Source organism: Corythoichthys intestinalis, chromosome 19 (genome assembly GCF_030265065.1).
Source record: "Corythoichthys intestinalis isolate RoL2023-P3 chromosome 19, ASM3026506v1, whole genome shotgun sequence".
In the NCBI taxonomy this organism is placed as follows: Eukaryota; Metazoa; Chordata; class Actinopteri; order Syngnathiformes; family Syngnathidae; genus Corythoichthys; species Corythoichthys intestinalis.
This window is the reverse complement of record NC_080413.1, coordinates 5,214,693-5,235,882: the sequence shown is the minus strand read 5'-3', so window position 1 is coordinate 5,235,882 and position 21,190 is coordinate 5,214,693. Positions and strand designations below refer to the sequence as shown.

General features: G+C 38.7%; 1 protein-coding gene across 2 annotated transcripts in view; it reads left to right on the top strand.

Annotated features, from left to right (window-relative positions):
* Nucleotides 1-21,190, top strand: part of LOC130908014 (tyrosine-protein phosphatase non-receptor type 14-like) — a 123,050-nt gene that overhangs the window by 64,396 nt on the left and 37,464 nt on the right. For both annotated transcript variants that reach the window (XM_057823602.1, XM_057823601.1), the window contains exon 3: nucleotides 3,278-3,462. In XM_057823602.1, the coding sequence (XP_057679585.1) occupies nucleotides 3,278-3,462 (185 nt within the window). The remainder of the gene's footprint in view (nucleotides 1-3,277; nucleotides 3,463-21,190) is intronic.

Genomic DNA, 21,190 nt, shown 5'->3' with positions numbered 1-21,190 from the left:
ATGTGATGTGATCTATGTCAAAATCACACAGATGAAAATACAGTGTCTGCTTTAACTAAAACCATCCATTTATAGGTTTTCATATTTTGTAAGTTAACTCTTTGCCTAAGGAGACTTAAAGAGCAATTGAAACCAATTTTTTTACCAAACATTTTAAGTCAGGTGTGTGCCTAATCACTGATGAGTGGTTTAAAGCTGCCCTCCCCACTATAAAACACACACCTGGTAAGAACTGTCTTGATGAGAAGCATTGTCTGATGTTCATCATGGCTCGGTTAAAAGAGCTGTCTGAAGACCTGCGATCAAGGATTGTTGATTTGTATAAAGCTGGGAAAGGATACAAAACCATCTCTAAACGTCTGGATGTTCATCAATCGACAGTCAAAGAAATTGTCTACAAACGGATAGAGTTGGGCACTGTTGCTTGTCTCCCAAGGAGTGGCCATCCACCAAAGATGACGCCAAGAGTTCAGCGCAGAATACTCAGAGAGGTTAAAAAAAAACCTACAGTGTCTGCTAAAGACTTACAGAAATCACTGGCACAGTCCAATATCTTTGTGCACACATCAACTCTATGTAAAACTATGGCCAAGAATGGTGTTCATGGGAGGACTCCACGGAGGAAGCTATTACTGTTTAAAAATAATATTGTTGCTCGTTTAATGTTCGCAAAAATGCACTTGGACACTCCACACAGGTTTTGGGAAAATATTTTGTGGCCTGATGAAACCAAAGTTGAATTGTTTGGGAGTAACACACAACGTCATGTGTGGAGGAAAAATGGAACGGCTCACCAACATCAACACCTCATCCCCACAGTGAAGCAAGGTGGAGGGAGCATCATGGTTGGGGGGTGTTTTGCTGCCTTAGGGCCTGGACAAGTTGCAATCATTAATGGAAGAATGAATTCAAAAGTTTATCAGGATGTTTTGCAGGAAAACCTGAGGCCGTCTGTCAGACAGTTGAAGCTAAAAAGAGGATGGATGCTGCAACAAGAGAATGGTCCAAAACAAGAAATAGAACAAGAAATACTATATCAACATCAGAATGGTTTCAGAAGACCAATATGCAAATTCTGGAGTGGCCATGTCCAAGTCCAGAATTGAACCCCATTGAGATGCTGTGGCATGACTTAAAAACAGCGATTCAGCCAGACATCCCAGGAATCTGACTGAACTACAGCAGTTTTGTAGAGAAGAATGGGCCAAGATTAGTTCTGATCGATGTGCCAGAGTGATCTGCAACGACAGAAAGCGTCTGTTTGAAGTTATTGCTGCCAAAGAATGTGGCCACAAAATATAGTGATAGTTCACTTACTTATTTTTCCCCCTTCTGTCATTGTTTGCATACTACCTCATTAAAACATGAAAACCTATAAATTTTTGGGTGGTTATAGCTAAAAAACTGTTTTTTCATCTGTGTGATTTTGACAAAGATCAGATCACATTTGCTGGTGATTTTATGCAGAAATATGAGAAATTCCAAAAGGTTCAGATACTTTTTCATACTACTGTAGTTGAATCACACCTCTTTTATATCTCACTAATTGACTAGCCGCAGGAGGGTGGCAGGATTCCTGCCACACACAAAAAAACCCCCTACAAATGTGCTTACTGCTTTACGGCATATGTTACTTCCTCCTTTCCCCATTCATTATGAAGACTGAAGTCGATGCCAACGCTTTTGCGTGAATTCTGCAAAGATGGCATAGCAACAAAAGAGACAAGAAGTTTTGTCTGAGGAGGGAAAAAAAGGGAGGGTACCAGGATATACAGAAATAAACATTTGCTTTCGGCTTTCACTCGTTAGCGCTGACGAGTTCGGGTGGGTTGGGGGGATTAGCCACATTTTGCCACACGGTTGCTAACCGTCATATGCTATTATTTAGTCACAACTGGATTCATTACCTTATTGCTTTCCATCCTTTACACAGCCGCTGGAAACAGAAATGTTGTTTAATCCATTTGCAGGCGACCAGGAGATTGATTTTTGATTCATTGATGATTTTACGACACTGCGGGTGTACGCTGGTTCTTATCGGAAACGCAGCTCTGGTCCTCATGGGAAATGCAGTTTTCCTTATGGCAAAACACTACCACTTTTTTCCACCGGCGTCGCTAAAATCGGACCAAACTGAAAAGTTACCAAGTGTTGCTTTATATATTCATTTATTTCATTAAAAAAAAAAATGTATGATGAAAATTGAAATAAATTTTAGCGTTTTAGTACTCCACCCAATTAAAAAAAGAATAATAATAATAGGATAATAGCTAGTGCTGCAACGATTAATCGATTAACTCGAGTATTTGATTAGAAAAAAATATTCAAATTAAATTTTGTTGCTTCGAGTATTCGTTTAATTAAAGTGGCGTTGTATTGGTTTATTTTGAAAGTGTTTACATGTAGTTTTATTGATTTGGGTGGCAAAAATGAATATGATATAACTCATTTCTCATGGCTGAAACCAGCTGCTCCCTGTTAAGACAAACATTAGCCAAGTTTTTGTTTGCGCTAATGTTTTTTTAATGCATTCATGATTTAGTTTTATAGGTATATTTAACCGTTTTTTGTGGGAATATGTGTCTGAACAATTTGTTAAGAGCATTGTTTAAAAAAAAAAAAAAACTTTAGCATTTTATAGCATTTAAGCTAGCAGACTTTTTCTGTGTAAGTTAGCCAATTGTTCTTTTGTTGTACATAGATCCTCATTAAAAAATTTTTTTTATACAATTTTAGGCTCAGCTGGGGTATTTTAATTTTTCATGTTCCTTATCCGATTACTCGATTATTCGAGCTAACTAGTCCACCGATTAATCGAGTAGTAAAATATTCGATAGCTGCAGCCCTAGTAATAGCACACTTATAATTGTAAAAACATATTTAACTTTCAACATTTTAGATCAAAAACATCAAGTAATCCCAAAAAAATATTATTGTCTATCTGTCTGTAAATATATATTTTTTCTTTCTTCACTTACTGTAATTTTTGGACTATAAGGCGCACCCGGTTAAAAGCCGCGGGGCGAAAAAGTAGCGGCCTGTAGTCTGCAAATTACGGTATTTTTCAAAATTGGAAGAGAACATCTACAGCCTAAAACTCATCGCCAACATTTTTGATTGTTTTAGAACTCAAACATTGTCGTCAAACCCGTGATCAGATCTGCTGTAGCGGTAATTGTTCCCCCTCTGTCTGTTTTCCCAACTAGAATCCCTTTCTCACGAACGTTTCCCATGATATTCAATATTCCTCCTGATGTCTGCTTTGTCCTATTCCTAGACTCCCTACTTTGGCTTATGGTTCAATGGGAAGACCCAAGCTCCTGCTCAACGTTGGGTGGAATTAGAGAAGCCCCTCAAAAAGCAGCTGGACAAGTTCGGCAATGAGCTCAACGGCAATGAACTCTTCTTTGGGGTCATGTTCTACGTGCCGAGCGTGTCCCGATTGGAGCAGGAAGCCACCAGGTAAAACACAAACTCTGGTTTAGCGCTCCAAAATATCCAAAACACCCCTCCGAGAACATGACACGCACGTGTTGAATCTACCGTGACATGTCATAGCGTTGCTTGATTAACGTCATTGACCGCCTCCTTCTTCCCGCGCACGCCAACATTTGCTGCGCGGCGACCAGATGCGAGGAGGCCGTCCGGGGGTCAGAGCGCTCCTACTCTGAAACGCGGCGCTAACACCCTGCTGCTGAATTTGCGGCTTCTGCAAAACGGGTCGACGGCGGGTCAGGGTTTTTGACGCTGCGGTTGAACTGAAAACGAATGTTGAGGTTCTAGTTAAAGGGAGTACCGTATTTTATGTACTATAAGTTGTTCAAAATTGATACTGAAGAGAGAGTTTGGTAAACAAGATACTGTATATTGTGTGGTTTAGCTTTTTGCAACATGGCAAGATAGTTGAATCTGGGTTATCCAAAGGCAATTTTAAAGAATTTTAATTTCTGGATACATCATCTGTAGTGTACGTCAAGATCATTGTACAGGGTGACCCAAAAAAAAGTTTACACTGCCATAACACAACTTAAATGCCATGTTTATTCAGCTTAGAATTAGAATTTAATCACAAATTATACATTATTGTAAAGAACATGTACAGTACACTCTATTTTTCAATGTGTCCTCCCTTAAGTGTCACAACAGCCTCCAGGCGCCTGCGGAACGCCTGACAGATCTTCTTTTTGTAGGATGCTGTCATCTTTTCCCAAGATCTAACAATGACCTCTCCAAGGCTGCCACAGAAGTTTGTGGCTTCTTACAGGCACTGTCCTCCACAGTTGCCCATATGCTATAATCCAGGGGATTGAGATCTGGACTCTGGGGTGGCCACATATCACCTTGTCAATCAACTTTTTGGTCCGCACAGATCGGGTTTTCCAGACCCAGGTTTTCGTGAGGCTGTTCCAGTATCTTTCAGCTTCTTTTTAACTTTGTAGACTGCACATCTGGATATTCTCAGATTTGCTGCAATCTCAGTAGGTGTCAGACCGGCATGCAGCAATTCAGGAACAGCTAAAGTTTTCTTCATTTTCAGGAGAAGCACAGGAATTGTAGAGACGAGAGATTACCAGCTGCATTGAGTGACCTTAATGAATCACTTATGCATGACAACCTATTTAGATATGTTTCAATGGCTTTTAAACAAGCAGTCAACTGAGTGTAAACTTTTTTTTGGGTCACCCTGTATGTTTCGGCCTTTACCGCAAGACTCGAGGAAGGCCCATTATTGGATTCATCAAGTTTTAGCTGTGTCTGCTAGCCAAATACGGTGGAGCCTCATGATACGAGCTAGGGGTACACGATATCCATTTTTTGAAACCGATAACTTCCTCCTCCTCAAAGCCGATACCGATATCGATAACCGATAATAAATATATAATTTTCTAAATGTATAACCTGAGTTTTTGAACACCTGGAGGTTTAAACAAACAAACAAACAAAAAAAAAACTAATGGTGGATTCAACATAGATTTGCCTTTGATCTCACCAGATTTTTTATAATGACATGAACAAAACAGTGCGTTTCACTTCTGCACTGCCCGACAGCCAGCTAAGAATGAATGCACTTCCATAAACCACAAGGCTTGGTCTTTTCTTGCTTTTATGGGAAGACACTCGTCTTAATATTGTGAAAGTACAACAGAAAAATACACATATTCAATACTCAATATACAACAAACTGCACAATACACTTATATTCACAACTATTATATGTATAGCATTGCACACTAGCTTGAGCTACTAAAGCATTGACTGGCTTCTATAACACAACTTATGAAGTTCTGTACATATGACCCTTCACCACAGAAGTAAACATATATTGCACATCCATATGTTATAGTAAACATAAAATACTTACGTATATTTCCGAGGCGGAAACGTAACAGAAAGCATTCACGACTGTCAATGCTACCACTAGACACTGCAATGTGTAAGTGATTGAACCAAACTACTGTAACAAAAATAGATGCAGTGAATTATTCTGACCAGCAGGTGGGAGCAATGCCCCGCAAGTGGTCAACTGATTTCCCATACAAGTGTGTAAACTGCAAAGCCAGAACAGTACATATTATCGGTCCTATTATAAATGTTATTGGAATTATCGGGATGACGTCATAATTCCTAATATCGGACCGATAATTACTAAATAAATAAATAAATAAATACTGTTCGCCACAAGGTATGATACTCTCAGTGCATTTGCTTTTGTTGCCTAATTTTCTAGCTTTTAGCCCCATATTTTGCAGAATGGACTTGATTGTAGTAGGCTCCTCTTCTGGCTCAGCAGACGGCCTTTTCCCGGTTAATACAAAAAAAAAAAACAACAAAAAAAAAAAAACTGAATTGAAAAGAAATGAAAAAAAAAAAGCAGTCCAAAGACGTCACCGCCAGCAGCACATAGCCAACAGCAGCTAGCGTTACTGTTTATATTGCGTGACGTTGGGCTACTATAGTTGTGCAACCACCCCAGTAATGGCGACCAATCACTAGAGGGGGCCGTACACAAATCTCTACTCGGATTAGTCAATAGCTGTGCAAACACCCCAGTAATGGCGATCAACCACTAGAGGGTGACGTACACAAATCTCTACTCCTATTGGTCAAGAGGCACAGCCCAGTTTGTGGTTGTTCTCTGCGGCCTGGTAGCAAATGCGCCACGGACCGGTACCGGTCCCCCCAACCCGGTAGTTGGCGATCCCTGCGTTACACAACCACGACTAAGCTTGTAACATGAATGTGCTTGTATCTTTGAATGTATTTTCTCCTTAAAGAATAATTGAATTCGAGTTGATGCTTGCAACAATCCCATGCTAAGCCTAAATAATCAAGGCATCATCTTTAAGGCTAAGTAATATGAAAAAGAAATTAAAAGTATCATAACAATGTTATTTATGTACAGTAATTTACCAGATTATAGAATTTGAACGCTTAAACGCTTTACAAAGATCGCTAACATGCACTGTTTTCATGTTTTCTTATAATTTTTTGCTTTGATTCAATTTCGAGCATTGTTCTTTTTCTCAGCACTGTTTTTGTTTGCCATTTTCCTGAGGGGACAAGGTTAACGTTCACTTGTAAGCACCAATGATTCGGATGCACGCTGATCTAAAATTAGACAGCGAGAATGAGCGGCAGATGGGGGGATCCTGTTGATGTGTGATGCTTGTATGACCCTTAGCGGAATGCCGAGACATTGGGAGAGACAAACCGAGAGAGAGTATTTATGCTAATCCAAGCGAGAGAGGCTTTTCTGGCACTTGTATGGTGAAAATTTGCTCGCGTCATAAGGCTCATTTTCTCGTGACAACTCTCGTTTCGTGAAAAACTCATAAGGTGAGGTGCTCATATTATGAGAGTACACTGTACGTATTTATTTTATCTCGGCGCAGCACTTTTATTTATTTATTTTTATTAAAGTTCAATAATATTAAAATAGGAACTCACCAAGAACATGTAATTCATGTAGACTGCAGTGTTGTTTTTGGCAGCCCTTTTAATTTTCGTCTCAGTCTTAGTCTTTTGGACGATAATACTTCTTAGTCTTAGTCATTCATTCATTCATTCATTTTCCATGCCGCTTTTCCTCACGAGGGTCGCGGAGTTGCTGGAGCCCATCCCAGCTAACTACGGGCAGTAGGCAGGGGACACCCTGAACTGGTTGCCAGCCAATTGCAGGGCACAAGGAGACATACAACCATTCACGCGCACACTCATACCTACGGACAACTTAGAGTGTTCAATCAGCCTACCATGCATGTTTTTGGGATGTGGGAGGAAACCGGAGTTCCCGGAGGAAACCCACGCAGGCACGGGGAGAACATGCAAACTCCACACAGGAAGGCCGAAGCCCGGGATTGAACCCTTGTTCTTAGAACTGTGAGGCAGACGTGCTAACCACTCAGCCACCGTGCCGCCTAGTCTTAGTCATTTAAAAAAAAATTAATTCGTTTTTGTCAGGTTTTGTTGGTGAAAATTCAACAACTTGGACACCACAAACTATATAAAAAAAAAAAGTTAGCATGAACCTAATGCTAACGCCAACGTAGATGCTATTCTAATGCTATGAGTTACATTTAGTGTGTGATGATCATTCCGCACAGACCTTTAAAGGCTTAAGCAACATTGCATATTCTCTCTTACCAAAATAAGAAAACAAATCTTACCGTGAGTTTCAACACAATCAAGCCTGGAGAGGACACTGGGGAGTCGGGGTGGGGGGCGCAGCACGTCACATGAGTGACACAACCAGACACTGCTACGATGCAGGCAAACGACACATTAAATGTCAAAAATTGTGAACGTGACGGAAAGAATGGCGCATTTTTGTCTCATTCCTGTCTCGTCAGACGAAATCTGGCATTCGTCTCGTTATGTTTCAGTCACCCAAGACACGTTTTCAGCTCCTTGTCGTCTCGTCATTGTCTGGAAAAAAAAAATGTTAGTTGACACAATATTTTCGTTATTCAACCCCCAGCAAAAAGTATGGAATCACCAGTCTCGGACGAGCACTCACTCAGACATTTTATTATGTAGAACAAACTCAGATAAAAAGCTTGAAAAAATAATGAATTAGTTAAGAAGTGCAACTCTTTAGCATTCAGAAACACTAAAAGAAATGAATAAAAATATTGTGGTGGTCAGTAAATGTTACTTTTATAGAGGAAGTGCAGGGAAATATATATAGAATCACTCCATTCAGAGAAAAAAATATATGGAATCATGAGAAACAAACAAAGAAATAACAATCAAAACACATCTCTAGTATTTTGTTGCACCACCTCTGGCTTTTATGACAGCTTGCAGTCTCTGAGGCATGAACTTGATGAGTATTCTTCATCAATTTGGTGCCAACTCTCTTTGATTGCAGTTCCTTGCAGGTCGGAGCCCTGCTGTGGACCATTTTTTTCAATTTCCACCACAGGTTTTCAGTAGGGTTGAAATCTGGGCTATTTGCAGGCCATGACATTGACTGGATGAGTATTTCTCCAAGGAATGCTTTAACAGTTTTAGCTCTGTGGCATGATGCATTGGCATCTTGGAAAATGACAAACATATTTTCAATTGAAGGGATAAGAAAGCTGTCTAAAATTTCAATGTAAACTTGTGCATTTATTGAAGATTTAACCACAGCCATCTCCCCAGTGCCTTTACCTGACATGCAGCCCCATATCATCAAGGATTAAGGGAATTTTGATGTATTCTTCAGGCAGTCATCTTTGTAAATATCACTGGAACAGCACCAAACCAAAGTTCCAGCATCATCACCTTGTCAAGAGTCAAGAATCTGCATTGGACAAGGTGATGATGCAGGAACTTTTGTTTGTTGCTGTTCCAGTGAGATAGTCAATGTGGCGGCCGCCTTATGTAAACAAAGCTTTTCCAGGGAAAATTCTTGTGAATAAATTCTCTCATCAAGTCAAATCCTCCTACCAAAAATGTGACTTCTAATACTCAATTGCAGCTTATATGTAGTTTTTATCCTCTGCATTGTAGATTTGTGGTGCAAAAATACGGTGAATTTGCACTTAGAGTTTACTGACTAAGCAGCCCGACTTTGTTCGAGAGAGTGCAGGTTTGTTCTGCGGAGGCCAGGATCTGCTCTGTTAAAGGGATGGTATTCCAGGAATCCCCTGCGGGCTTTTATGGTGCGCGAGAGTGTGTGTGAGTGTGACTACGGGCAGTTGAAGGGGTTGTGAAGGGCCGGAGGGGGAATTTGGCCAACAATGGTCTTCTCTTTTCCCCATTTCTATTAGCATGCCTGTGCACAGTGTCACTAGCATTTCCATTCGAGTCCCGTATTTAGTTCTCTTTCGCTTCTTGCCTCCTTTTTGGCCTTGTGTGAGTCAGGAATGTTGGCACAGTCGGCCAGCGTAGGAGGCGGACCGCACATTCCTCCCAGCAGAAGTGCGAGGGGGGGAGCCCGGGGAAGGGGCCGATGTCTGGTTTGCACAACACTCACCTCACACACCTCGCAAGAATCCTCCGAGTAGCCAGCTGCAGAAGCGCTGTCAGAGGACTTAGTCACAATGCGCTGCATTGTGGGCCACCCGAGGCTTTGGGAAAGCCGCGCCCCCCTTCTCACCCCCTCATTTAAAGCTAGTAAACAATCCGCACAGTCCAAATGTTTGCACGCCACGTTTAGACCAAGACATGACGTGTATGTGGATGTGCCAACAGCCTCGCAAAAATGGCAAAACTTGCTTGCTAACTAGCCAAAACATTGATGTTATACGCATGCCAGGCCACTAGTTGGCAATGTCCCTTTTTAGAAAAGAATGAATGCTTCAGTCTGCGTTGTAGGCTTGGGAAAGGCGAACAAACAAAAAAAAAAAAGGACTACGAGATAAAAGTTGTACTGTTAATACGAGAAAAAAAGTCGTATTATTACGTAGAAGTAATGTAGCTGAATACGCACTCTACATACATGTACCTTAGCTGGGTGCTACAGTGAAGCATTAGTAGAAATCTATTCTTGATTATAATTCGTAGCCATAAAATGAAAGCAGAGTCTTAAAATGTATAGACTATATTATATTATTCCAATTCACCATCAAGTCACTTACGTAAAACTACGTAAAGCTCCTACTTAGCTGGGAGCTAAGACGAAGTATTAGTATAAATCATTCTATTGATCATAATTTTATGTACACTGGATTAACCAAAATATTAAGGATTTACTTATTTGTAAAACAGATTCCAAAACACAAGATGCTTTCAATATTGTTGATTTTAACGGAGGTGGAAACATGCTACTTAAAGTACATAGCTGCTTATTCAGCAACGTTAGCTCTATGTAATAATACTTTTATTCTCATAGTAACAGTATGAGATAAAAAGTCATACTAATACAATAAGTCGTATTATTACGTGGGGCTGATATAGCTGAATATACAGAGCCCCTAAAGGGACATTGACAGAAATAAAATAAATTTAAGCAATCTGGTGCGCACCATATTGTTTCTCGTGCGCACCAGACACAATCTGGTAAACATTAGCCTTATATAGCATTTAAGCTAGTGGACTTTTGCTATGCAAGTTAGCCAATTGTTGTCACCGTTAGCATTAAAAAGCATTTAAGCGAGCAGCCTTTTGCAATGCAGGTTAGCCAATTGTTGTACACATTAGCACTATATAGCATTTAAGCTAGTGGACCTTTGCTATAAAATTCAGCTGGTTGCAACAATGCAACAATTGGCTAACTTGCATAACAAAAGTCCGCTAGCTTAAACGCTATAGCTTAATTGTTGTAAACATTAGCATTATATAGCAATTAGGCTAACAGTTTGCAATGCAAGTTAATGGATGGAAATTAGCCAGTTGTTGCATGCTATGAATGCTATAGCTTAATTCTTGTAAACATTAGCATTATATAGCAATTATGCTAGCGGACCTTTGCTATGCAAGTTATACAATGGCGTACCGCACGCAGGATATTTTTAGACCGTGACGTCACATCGTAAAGCGGAAGTAGGACATTATATACACGCCCTCGCATCCAAAACATTATATTTCGACCTTCTTTCTCCAGTAATCTTTCAAAAAATGACATGCCGATTATTCACTGCAACTACGGAACTTGTAGAAATGACTCTAGACATTACGACATATAAAGGATGTTTTCTTCATACTGTCCCGTAACCAAAAACTCGGAGGAAAAAATGGGAAGAATGGAGCTACTATGCTACTATGGCGCGGACGTCTAAAAGCCCAGTATAACGGCAGCAAGGTGAAGCCGTTCACATTTCATATGCAGTAAACATTTTGTTTGGGCCAAGAGGTAAGCAATTTTGATATTATGACTTATTTTTTAGTGTGGCGTTTTGCCGTGCTGCTTCTGTCTGACAATGAATGACCTGGAAAAAAATTAAAGTGGTATCTGACTGCCACCGTTGTTACCTTTTCTGTTGTAAAGAAACAACTTTAGTAAGGGGGAAGTGTAAATAAATTAATAGAATAGAATTAAGATTTGGTTTTAATAAAAAAAATGAAAATTGTTCGTTAGCTGTCAACGAGTAGCATTTGCGATCGCTACACAAAAACAGCAATGTCAATTGCCCCCCAAAAGAACGGTCAGAGACGTGAGACGACAAAAGGATATAATATATAAGAAAGAAGGGGCTTATGGTGGTAAAGGATAAATTGTTGAAATGTTGATTGTTGATTGTTGGAGAATGTCATTGTCAGTGGCGTAAGAAAAAGTTGTCGATAAGAAAGCTAAAGGTAAGCTTAGTTCGGCTAATATTTTTCCGTCTTTTTCAGCCGTCGACACTCAAGCCATCTCTTTAACTGAACATTTGTATGTTCTTCCACATCTTTACTAGTGAATGTGCCACTAGGGACATCCTTTTCGGACATAATTAGTAGGTTTAGCTCTGTAAACATCTCCTTCGTACACTATTCCCATTCATTTCCTATTAGGGATAAACAAGAGCTTGTCCCCCCTTAGCTAACAGCAGAGCCACAGTAGCTAACGTCATAAATATTAATGAGCGGAAGTAACGTGTAGCGTGCGGTACCCCGTTGTCTAACTAGCCAATTGTTGCATTGCTGCAATTGGCTAACTTGCTTGGCAAAGGTCCACTAGCTTAATTGCTATATTACACTAATGTTTACAAGAATTAAGCTATAGCATTTAAGATAGAGGACCTTTGCAATGCAAGTGAGCCAATTGCAACAATGCAACAATTGGCTAATTTGCATAGCAAAAGTCCGCTAGCTGGAATGCTATTGCTTAAATGCTATATGATGCTAATGTTTACAACAATTGGCTAACTTGCATGGCAAAATTCCGCTAGCTTAAATGCAATATAATGCTAATGTTTACCAGATAGTTTCTGGTGTGCACGAGAAACAATCTGGCGCGCACCAGATTGCTTAAATTTATTTTATTTCTGTCAATGTCACTTTAGGGGCTCCGTATGAATAAGCTGCAACGCACTTGACGTATATGTATCTTAGCTGGGAGGTATGAATTAGCATTAGTATAAATCCTTGTATTGATTATAATTTGAGCTAAAAGATGAATGATTTCGTTATGACAAAGCACAACCTCACAATAAGCTTTCAATTTTGTTGATTTTAACAGAGGCGGCAACATGCTACGAAGTATGTAGCCGCTTAGCTGCTTTTTTTTCCCTCATAGTCCTTTTTTTTTCTTTTTCTTTTATTTGGCCCTAATACGCCGTCGTACGTATGGACATCACAGAAGACAACATTACCTAAAACGGTTAGCATAAGGGGAAACCCGGCTTTAAACAGCTGGCTGTGAGTGAGTCAGGGCTTCATTCCCACTATCACTTATTTTTAAATGCCGCACTAATTTTAATGAGGGTCACACAGAGGTGAATTTGCAGCATATCGGAGGAGGAGCAGACGACGAGAATGTAAATGTTTTCAAGCGAGACTTGTCTTATGGTTTACACCGCGTTATTTATGTGGCCATAACTCGCCGCGTGCCCCAGTTTTTCTTCTTCTTTTTTTGGCTTGATCTGAAATATAATTATGTCTGGGCTAACCACACAGAAAACTATGTTTATGCTCTTTTTATTGTAAACACAGTGTGACTAAATGGGATTTTAGGGATATTGTTTTCTTGATTTACCGCGGGCAAAAGCCATGAGTGTCAAAAGTCCTTAGACAAACAGTTATAGCTTAAAGAAACAGCGGGGAGGTTGTTATTGTTTTTGCTCTGCGGCTCCCCCTACAGCCGTGAACTGTCATTATTTCTGCTGGATCGTCTTACCGAAAGTAAATTTAGCTTTTTCTCCATCAAAAATGGGTCAAAGCTGGATTTATATCCGTCTTTAAACGTTGTCGTCGCGTGAATTCGCGTGTAACGATACGAGACGAGCGTCGCACGAGAGGTTAACCCGAGAAAGTGATCCCTTTCGACTCATCGCTTTGAAGCAGAGGGTCAGACTGATTTGTAACCCGACGCCCGATCTTCCTTTTCTTCCCAGCGGTCACCCGTTTATTCATCTGCGTCTACTTCTACTCCGCGCAGCTGTGAAAACCTCCCAGTGTGTGTTTTTGGCGTCGCCGCAATTAGTAGGATGGATAATCCAATCGTGAGGCAGTAATTCAATAAAGTTGGGGTTATTTTGCATCGTCTGAGCTTGATTATGATCTCGATTATTTTTTAATGTGATTTTTTTTTTAATGTTGTATTTTAACTGATTGTTTTGAAAAATTCGGACTGAAAACTAATCACATGGCTGTTTTCATCCTTCTGATGATAATTAAAATGAGTTTATCATTGGTAGGCGTCCAATCCATTTGGCGGATTGGACGTCTATCGCCGTCAATAGCGGCCAATGAGTTAATTTAAGATTCTTATTTCGTTTCATATGGGAGTGCATTTAAAATAAATGTGTGCTAATTACTAATGTTGAATTCATTACTTTACAGAATGCAGTTAATCGCCCGAGATTAATTGCGATTAATCGCATTCAGTGTAATAATGAATTCACCAGAAGTAATTAGTACACATAGTGCTAATTTATACTTTTGACGTCATTATTTTACAGAATGCGATTAATCGCCTGAAATTATTAATTAATTAAAATTCTGTGTAATAATGAATTTAACCGTAGTAATTAGTTCAGTTAGTGCTAATTACAAATATTGAATTTATTTCTTTACGGAATGCATTTAATCGCAGCGATTAAACGCAATCTTATAATAATGAATTAACCAGGAGTAATTGGTACACTTAATGCTAATTTCTACATTTGAATTCGTTATTTTACATATTGCGATTAATCGCGATCGCAATCTCAGGCGATTAATCGCATTATGTGCAATAACGAATTCAAAAGTAGTAATTAGCATTAGGTGTAATAATATAATAATATTGTAATAATGAATTAACGAGTGGTAATTAGTACACTTATTGCTAATTTTTACTTTTGAATTATTTTACAGAATGCGATTAATCGCCTGAGATTAATTGAGATTAATCGCATTCTACATGATAATGAATTGACCAAGTAATTAGTACACTTAGTATAATTACTACTTCTGAAGTCATTATTTTACAGAATGCGATTAATCCCCTGAGATTAATTGGAATTAATCACATTCTGTGTAATGATGAAAAAACCAGGAGTAATGATAACACTTAATGCTAATTTATACTTTTGAATTCTTTAGTTTACAGAATGCGATTAATCGTCGGAGATTAACTGCGATTAATCGCATTCTGTATGATAATGAATTAACCTGTAGTAATTAGTACATTTAGTACTCTAAGTGCTAATTACTACTTTTAAAGTCGTTATTTTACAGAATGTGATTAATAGATTAATCGCATTTTATACATAATGCGATTAATTGCCTGAGACTAATTGCGATTAATCGGATTCTGTATAGTAATAAACTCACCAGTAGTCATTAGTACACTTTCATGTTTAAAATAAAAGCGTACTAACTTTTATACACGTGCCGTGAATTAAAATGACTTTATGACATTCATTCATTCGCTGCCAAGCCTCCCACGTCAAATGGATTGGACGTCTAGTGCTGTCAATGGCAGCCAATGAGTTCATTTAGATTCTAATATCATTCAAATGGGAGTACATTGAAATCAAAATGGTGCTAATTACTACTTTTGAATTTTTTATTTTACAGAATGTCATTAATCGACTGAGATTAATTGCGATTAATGGCATTCTGTAAAATAATGAATTCAGAAGTAGTAATTAGCCCTTATATTTTATATACACTGCCATATTATTAACTACTGCTCAGCCCTTGAGTAAAGAAACGCGAGTGTGATTCAACTTTTTTTAAATTAACATAGGTAAAACAGAAACGTCGTAAAAGGTCAACTCTAATTGGTTGTCATCATGCACATTCTCGCCAGAGCTGTAAAATCACAAATTTCATGACGATATAATACAAAATTGATTGTTTGAACAACGATACAATATTTGCCGATGTTGCAAAATCCGCCACGATTCAATTTTAATTCGATTTAAGGTCCGATTGATTTAATTCGATATTATGTACAGTCATTTATAAGCCTGGCGGGCCGGGCTACAGCAGTGCTACAAAAGAGTATAAAAAGTAAATCTATTTTAACTACGTATATTTGAAAGCGCAATGGCGACATCTTATGGTCGATATGTGGAAAAACCTTGTCCTAGTTCTCTGCCATTGCACTGAATTGCATTGTATTTTTTTGTATTTAAGACTTAGGTTTACCTATTTTAATGAACGGCTTATAATAACACATAATAGTAATAATGTAAAAATTCCCGTCGACTTAACATTTTCATTTTTATTCATTTTATTTTTTTACCAAAACTGGTTTTTCAATTCCAGTTCTTGTCATTTTGTTGGCTTTTGTTACCAATGATAACCTTGCACGTTAGTTTCACTGGCAAATTGTCACAGGAGTATCATATCTCCGGCTTTTGCGACATTTGTCCTGGCACATAAACATGACATCACCTCCACGGCAACAGGCGTTGAAAAGTGAGGCAAACTTTCCCCCAGCGTGAAGCCACTTGTGACTTCCAACATGGCAGATTGCTCTTTTGGCTCCGCCGCCCTCCCGAGTGTACAAAGAAGCCTTTATATCGCACGAGGGTGTTCGAAACCTCACACAAGATGCCGCCAGATGTCCGAAGGGGGGTCTTTTATGCTAGCGACCCGTCGACATATGTGCATGCATGCTTGAGTCTGCATGTGCCAACTCGCTCTTGCCGTTTGACCCCTGACGACCCCCCTATCGGGCATGAGAGCAGACGTGTGGGAGGGCAGGAAGATCTTGCATTTTGAAATGTGTTGAATCAGCGAGGGGCACAACAAAGTACAAACTGTGTGCGTGCACATTTCAAGGCTGTTTGCCTGCTTGCTTTCAGCCTTGAGGGACTTTAAACAATGGGGCAGTCCAAAAAGTACTCTATAGAGCTGTGTTATATCAAAAAGGTGATATATTGCGATACATTGTAGCCCAAAAGGTTATAGATATGCTCTCTGTAAGAATTGACATACAGGTAGTCTGCGGGTTACGAACGAGTTCCGTTCCTACACTGGCGACGTAACCCAAATTTCCGCGTAAATTGGAATTAATGCTTCAAGTACCCCAATAAACCCCCAAAATCTCAAAATAACTATCCAAAAACATATATTATACGTCATTGTACTGTACGTTTGAGTCACTTGGGGACATTCTTGCGTCTCTTCCTTTTCAGTAACCCAAAATCAAAAAATTAGGGCTGTCAAACGATTAAAATTTTTAATCGAGTTAATTACAGCTTAAAAATTAATTAATCATAATTAATCGCAATTCAAACCATCTATAAAATATGCCATACTTTTCTGTAAATTATTGTTGGAATGGAAAGATAAGACACAAGAAAATACATTCAACATACGGGACTGTATTTGTTTATTATAACAATAAATCAACAAGATGGCAACATTCTGTTAGAGCGATCCATGGATAGAAAGACTTGTAGTTCTTAAAAGATAAATGTTAGTACAAGTTATAGAAATTTTATATTAAAACCCCTCTTAATGTTATGGGTTTAATCAATTTTTTAAAAATTCCTATCAAAAAATAAACTAGTAGCCCGCCATCGTTGATGTCAATAATTACTTACACAATGCTCATGGGTGCTGAAGCCTATAAAATCAGTCGCACCCAAGCGCCAGCACAGGGCGGCAAAACTCCATAAAACACAATTAACATGTGGGCATTTCACTGTACTGTCATTTAAATCTGTCTGAGCGGGCCATGCTCGTTAATTGAGTCAAATATTTTAACGTGATTAATTAAAAACATTTATTACCGCCCGTTAACGCGATAATTTTGACAGCCCTACAAAAAAATGTATATTGTTTTTCTGATCGCACTTTGCACTTTTATATTCGGCGGAAAACAGACAAGGCTGAAAAAGCAGTTTCTGCTCTTACACCCGTCTTTAACTCATTCACTCCCAGCCATTTTCACAGGTGCAACCCCCTTCGCTCCCGGCCCTTTTACTGGATTTTGACTGATTTTGCAAGGCCCACAGAAAATTCTGTTCTATTGCTATATAAACATGGAACCCACCAAAAGAAAGATTAGACTCTTTTCTTTTAGCAGGAAAAAATAGTTAATATCTTTTTCCATTCTTTAGAAATCAGCATTAGAAAATAGTAGGGCTGTCAAACGATTAAAATTTTTAATCGAGTTAACTACAGCTTAAAAATTAATTAATCGTAATTAATCGCAATTCAAACCATCTATAAAATATGCCATATTTTTCTGTAAATTATTGTTGGAATGAAAAGATAAGACTCAAGACGGATATATACATTCAACATACGGTACATAAGTACTGTACAGTGATACCTCAGCTCACGAACATAATTGGTTCCCAGAAAATGTGTGTAAGGCGAAAAGTTCGTCTTCCGAACATTTATTTCCCATAAGAAACCATTAAAATGAGAATAATCCGTTCCCAGGTCCCCATAAAACATAATTTTCTACTAAATAAGCCTTAAAACTACACAAAAATGTACCTTATTTTATGTATAATAAATGTGCTATTGTACTATAATTAAAGAAATAAACTGTACTGTACAATAAAGTCGTTTTATTTACCTTTGTGATGGTAGTTGATGGCTTGATGGAATGGAGTGGGAGGAGGAGGGAGGGAGGGAGGGAGTTACTGTTTGGAAGGAGAGTGTTACCGGCAAAGTGCGCAGTTAGCGTAGACTCCACTGCTGTGCCCCCCACATGCTTTTGGTTGTTAATAAAAGTGCCCACAAAAAGCCATCCGACGCCTCTGGGTGTTTGTATGCACGCCGCCACAGAGGAAATCGGGCGAACCGAAGACAACCGACGACAACGAGCCAACGTGACTCGCCGGTCCACTTCTCACTACGGTGGGAAGCTGAAAGCACCACCAATTACCAGTCGAGGGCGAATTGGTAACACGAGTCACCTTCCATAAGGACTGTAGGTAACTCTTTTTCGGTCCCATAATAGCAAAAGTACACTCAATATGGTCCAAAATGTCTATCAAACACAAACCACGTCCGCACTCAACGAAAGTGAGGGGACGAACTGGGACGCCGTGAGCGTGCGTCAGCTTCTCGTGGCGCTTTTCGACCGCGTGAATTGGTTCGTCCGCCGAAAACTAGTTCGTCAGCAGAGACTATATGCTCGCGAATTTATTGTTCTTGAGGCGAAAAGTTCGTGAGCTTAAGCGTTCGTGAGCTGAGGTATCACTGTATTTGTTTATTATAACAATAAATCAACAAGATGGCATTAACATTATTAACATTCTCTTAAAGCGATCCATGGATAGAAAAACTACAGGTTATAGAAATTTTATATTAAAACCCCTCTTAATGTTTTCGTTTTATTTAAAACTTGTAAAATTTTCAGTCATAAAATAAACTAGCTCGCCGCCATTGTTGATGTCAATAATTACACTATGCTCACTCCCCAAACCCATAAAATCATTTGGACCCAAGCGCCAGCAGAGGGCGCCAAACAACAAAAAACAAGCGGACATTACACTGCTGTCATTTTAATCTGTTTGAGCGGGGCATGTGCGTTAATTGCGTCAAATATTTTAACGTTATTAATTTAAAAAATTAATTACCGCCCATTAACGCGATAATTTTGACAGCCCTAGAAAATAGTTTAGTTTGAGCAATTTTCCAATTTCTGATGAAAAACAGAGAAATTGAGCTTTTTGTGAAAACATACATTTCAAACATAACTTTGACTTAAACACAGCTATTTTTTGCTTTAGTTGCATCTCAAACATCTGAATAATGTTTTCCTTTACTAAAATAACATAAACAACAGGACAAGTAGAGCTTTTGATAGCAAAGTAACAATTTATTTACACATAACTAACTGAGAGATGACGCTGTTGTGGCCGCGACAGCCGAGGCAAACTTTCCCTCATCGCCGCCTGTCTCTGCTCGGCGAGCAGCACGGACTCAACGGCATCGTCCGCTGCACTGGTGGTCCCGGTCGTTCTGCTTGGTCGTTCAGCGCCTGGCATCTCTGGCGTTCTCCCGGTTGTTCTGCTCAGTCGTCCGCCGCCTGGCATCCTGAACGTCCATTTGGTCGTCTTCTATGGCCTGTTGAATCGGGTTGCGGATCTTACCAAATGCGCTACTGCCCTCCAGTGGCCAGTTTCATTGCTTTAAAATGGATTTTCAGCTTTATGCTTTGGAGCTAAGTTGAATCAGAACCCAGAGATGTCTCTTGTGGAAAAAAAACGTAAAAGACGTATAAATATGTCTTTGGGACACTGAAAAAAATTAAAAATAGAACGTATTTATCCGTTTTTGGGAGCAAATGAGTTAAAATAAACTGCTGTATTTTCAGCCAAAAGAACTGTTGCATTTGATCGAAGAATATGTCTATATGCTGCTATAGGAGTTTCATGGCGCATTAAGCCCCCGAACCATTTTTAACTTGTCCATTTTACCCCGGAGACCCCCGTTTACAGACACCGAGCAACCGCTTTTGTTTCAACCCAGCCATAAATAACGTAAAATTATATTTATTTTTCGAATTGTCTATCATTTTTAGCTTAGAATCATTAATTGATTAATAACATTTAGTTAGTTTAGTGTAATATTTTAGTTTAGCATATTTTTAAGTTTTAAACAAATTATGTCACAATGAAAAAAATAGTGTCTGTAAATAGGGCACACATATCTACCTCATAACTATCGATTAATTGTATTTTTTTTGTTACTGTCACATTTTCCCCGATATTTTAGATGATAAATAATCGATCCGAACAAAGAAAAATTGGGAAAAAAAGCGTTTAAAAGGGTAAATATTTGAAAAAGAAAATCCCGAATACTCCTTGATGTTTGCTATTTCTGCATTGCGACCCTTGTTATATTACCGTGTTTTACCCATAAAATCCCCTCAAAAATCTATTTTACACAATTAACATTTATGGAATATTTTCGAAACTGAAAGTCAGATATTTATGTTTATGTGTTTGTATGGTATGTTTTTTTTTTTAAATGATTTTTTTTTAATTAAAAAAAGAATATTTACGTTTTGTCCTCAATACAGAATAAAAAAAAAAAAGTAGTAACTACATAAAAGATAAAAATGAAAAAAACATGAATATATATATCAAAAGAAAATATTTACATTGCCACCTTTTTTTAATAAAAAATATTTTTAAAATAAATTTAAAAAGGAAATATTTACTGTTTCCCATCTTTTTTTTCTTCCAATGAAATCATTTAGAAAAATGTGCTTTAGAGACTCAAAAAAAAAGATTCAGAAAATTTTGAGGTCTGCATTCTCTTTCAACAGTGAAAGACGATTAATTGGCTAATCGGTTACCCAATAATCGTGGAAGCTCTCGTTTACGTGCCGTTTGACAGCTTGAGACGTCCATTAGAGTTCCCGGTGAAACTGGATTGGACGCCTTATGTCGTCAATGGCAGCCAAAAGAGTTTAATCTTTAAATGGGTTGATCAACATAACTGCCCTTTAAAGAATACCAGAGCCTCAATAAGATGAGATATTTTTGTGGCTACGCTGTAAAATGTGGTCTCCTCTGGGATTTAAGTTTTATTTTTCCGCTGTCACGCTTTTCTTCATCATTCCAACAACTTCTTGTCCGCCTGACCGTTGCACGAAAACCCTCCGAGCGACCCCTCGACAAAACACTGTTTAAACGGCCGTCCGCAATCG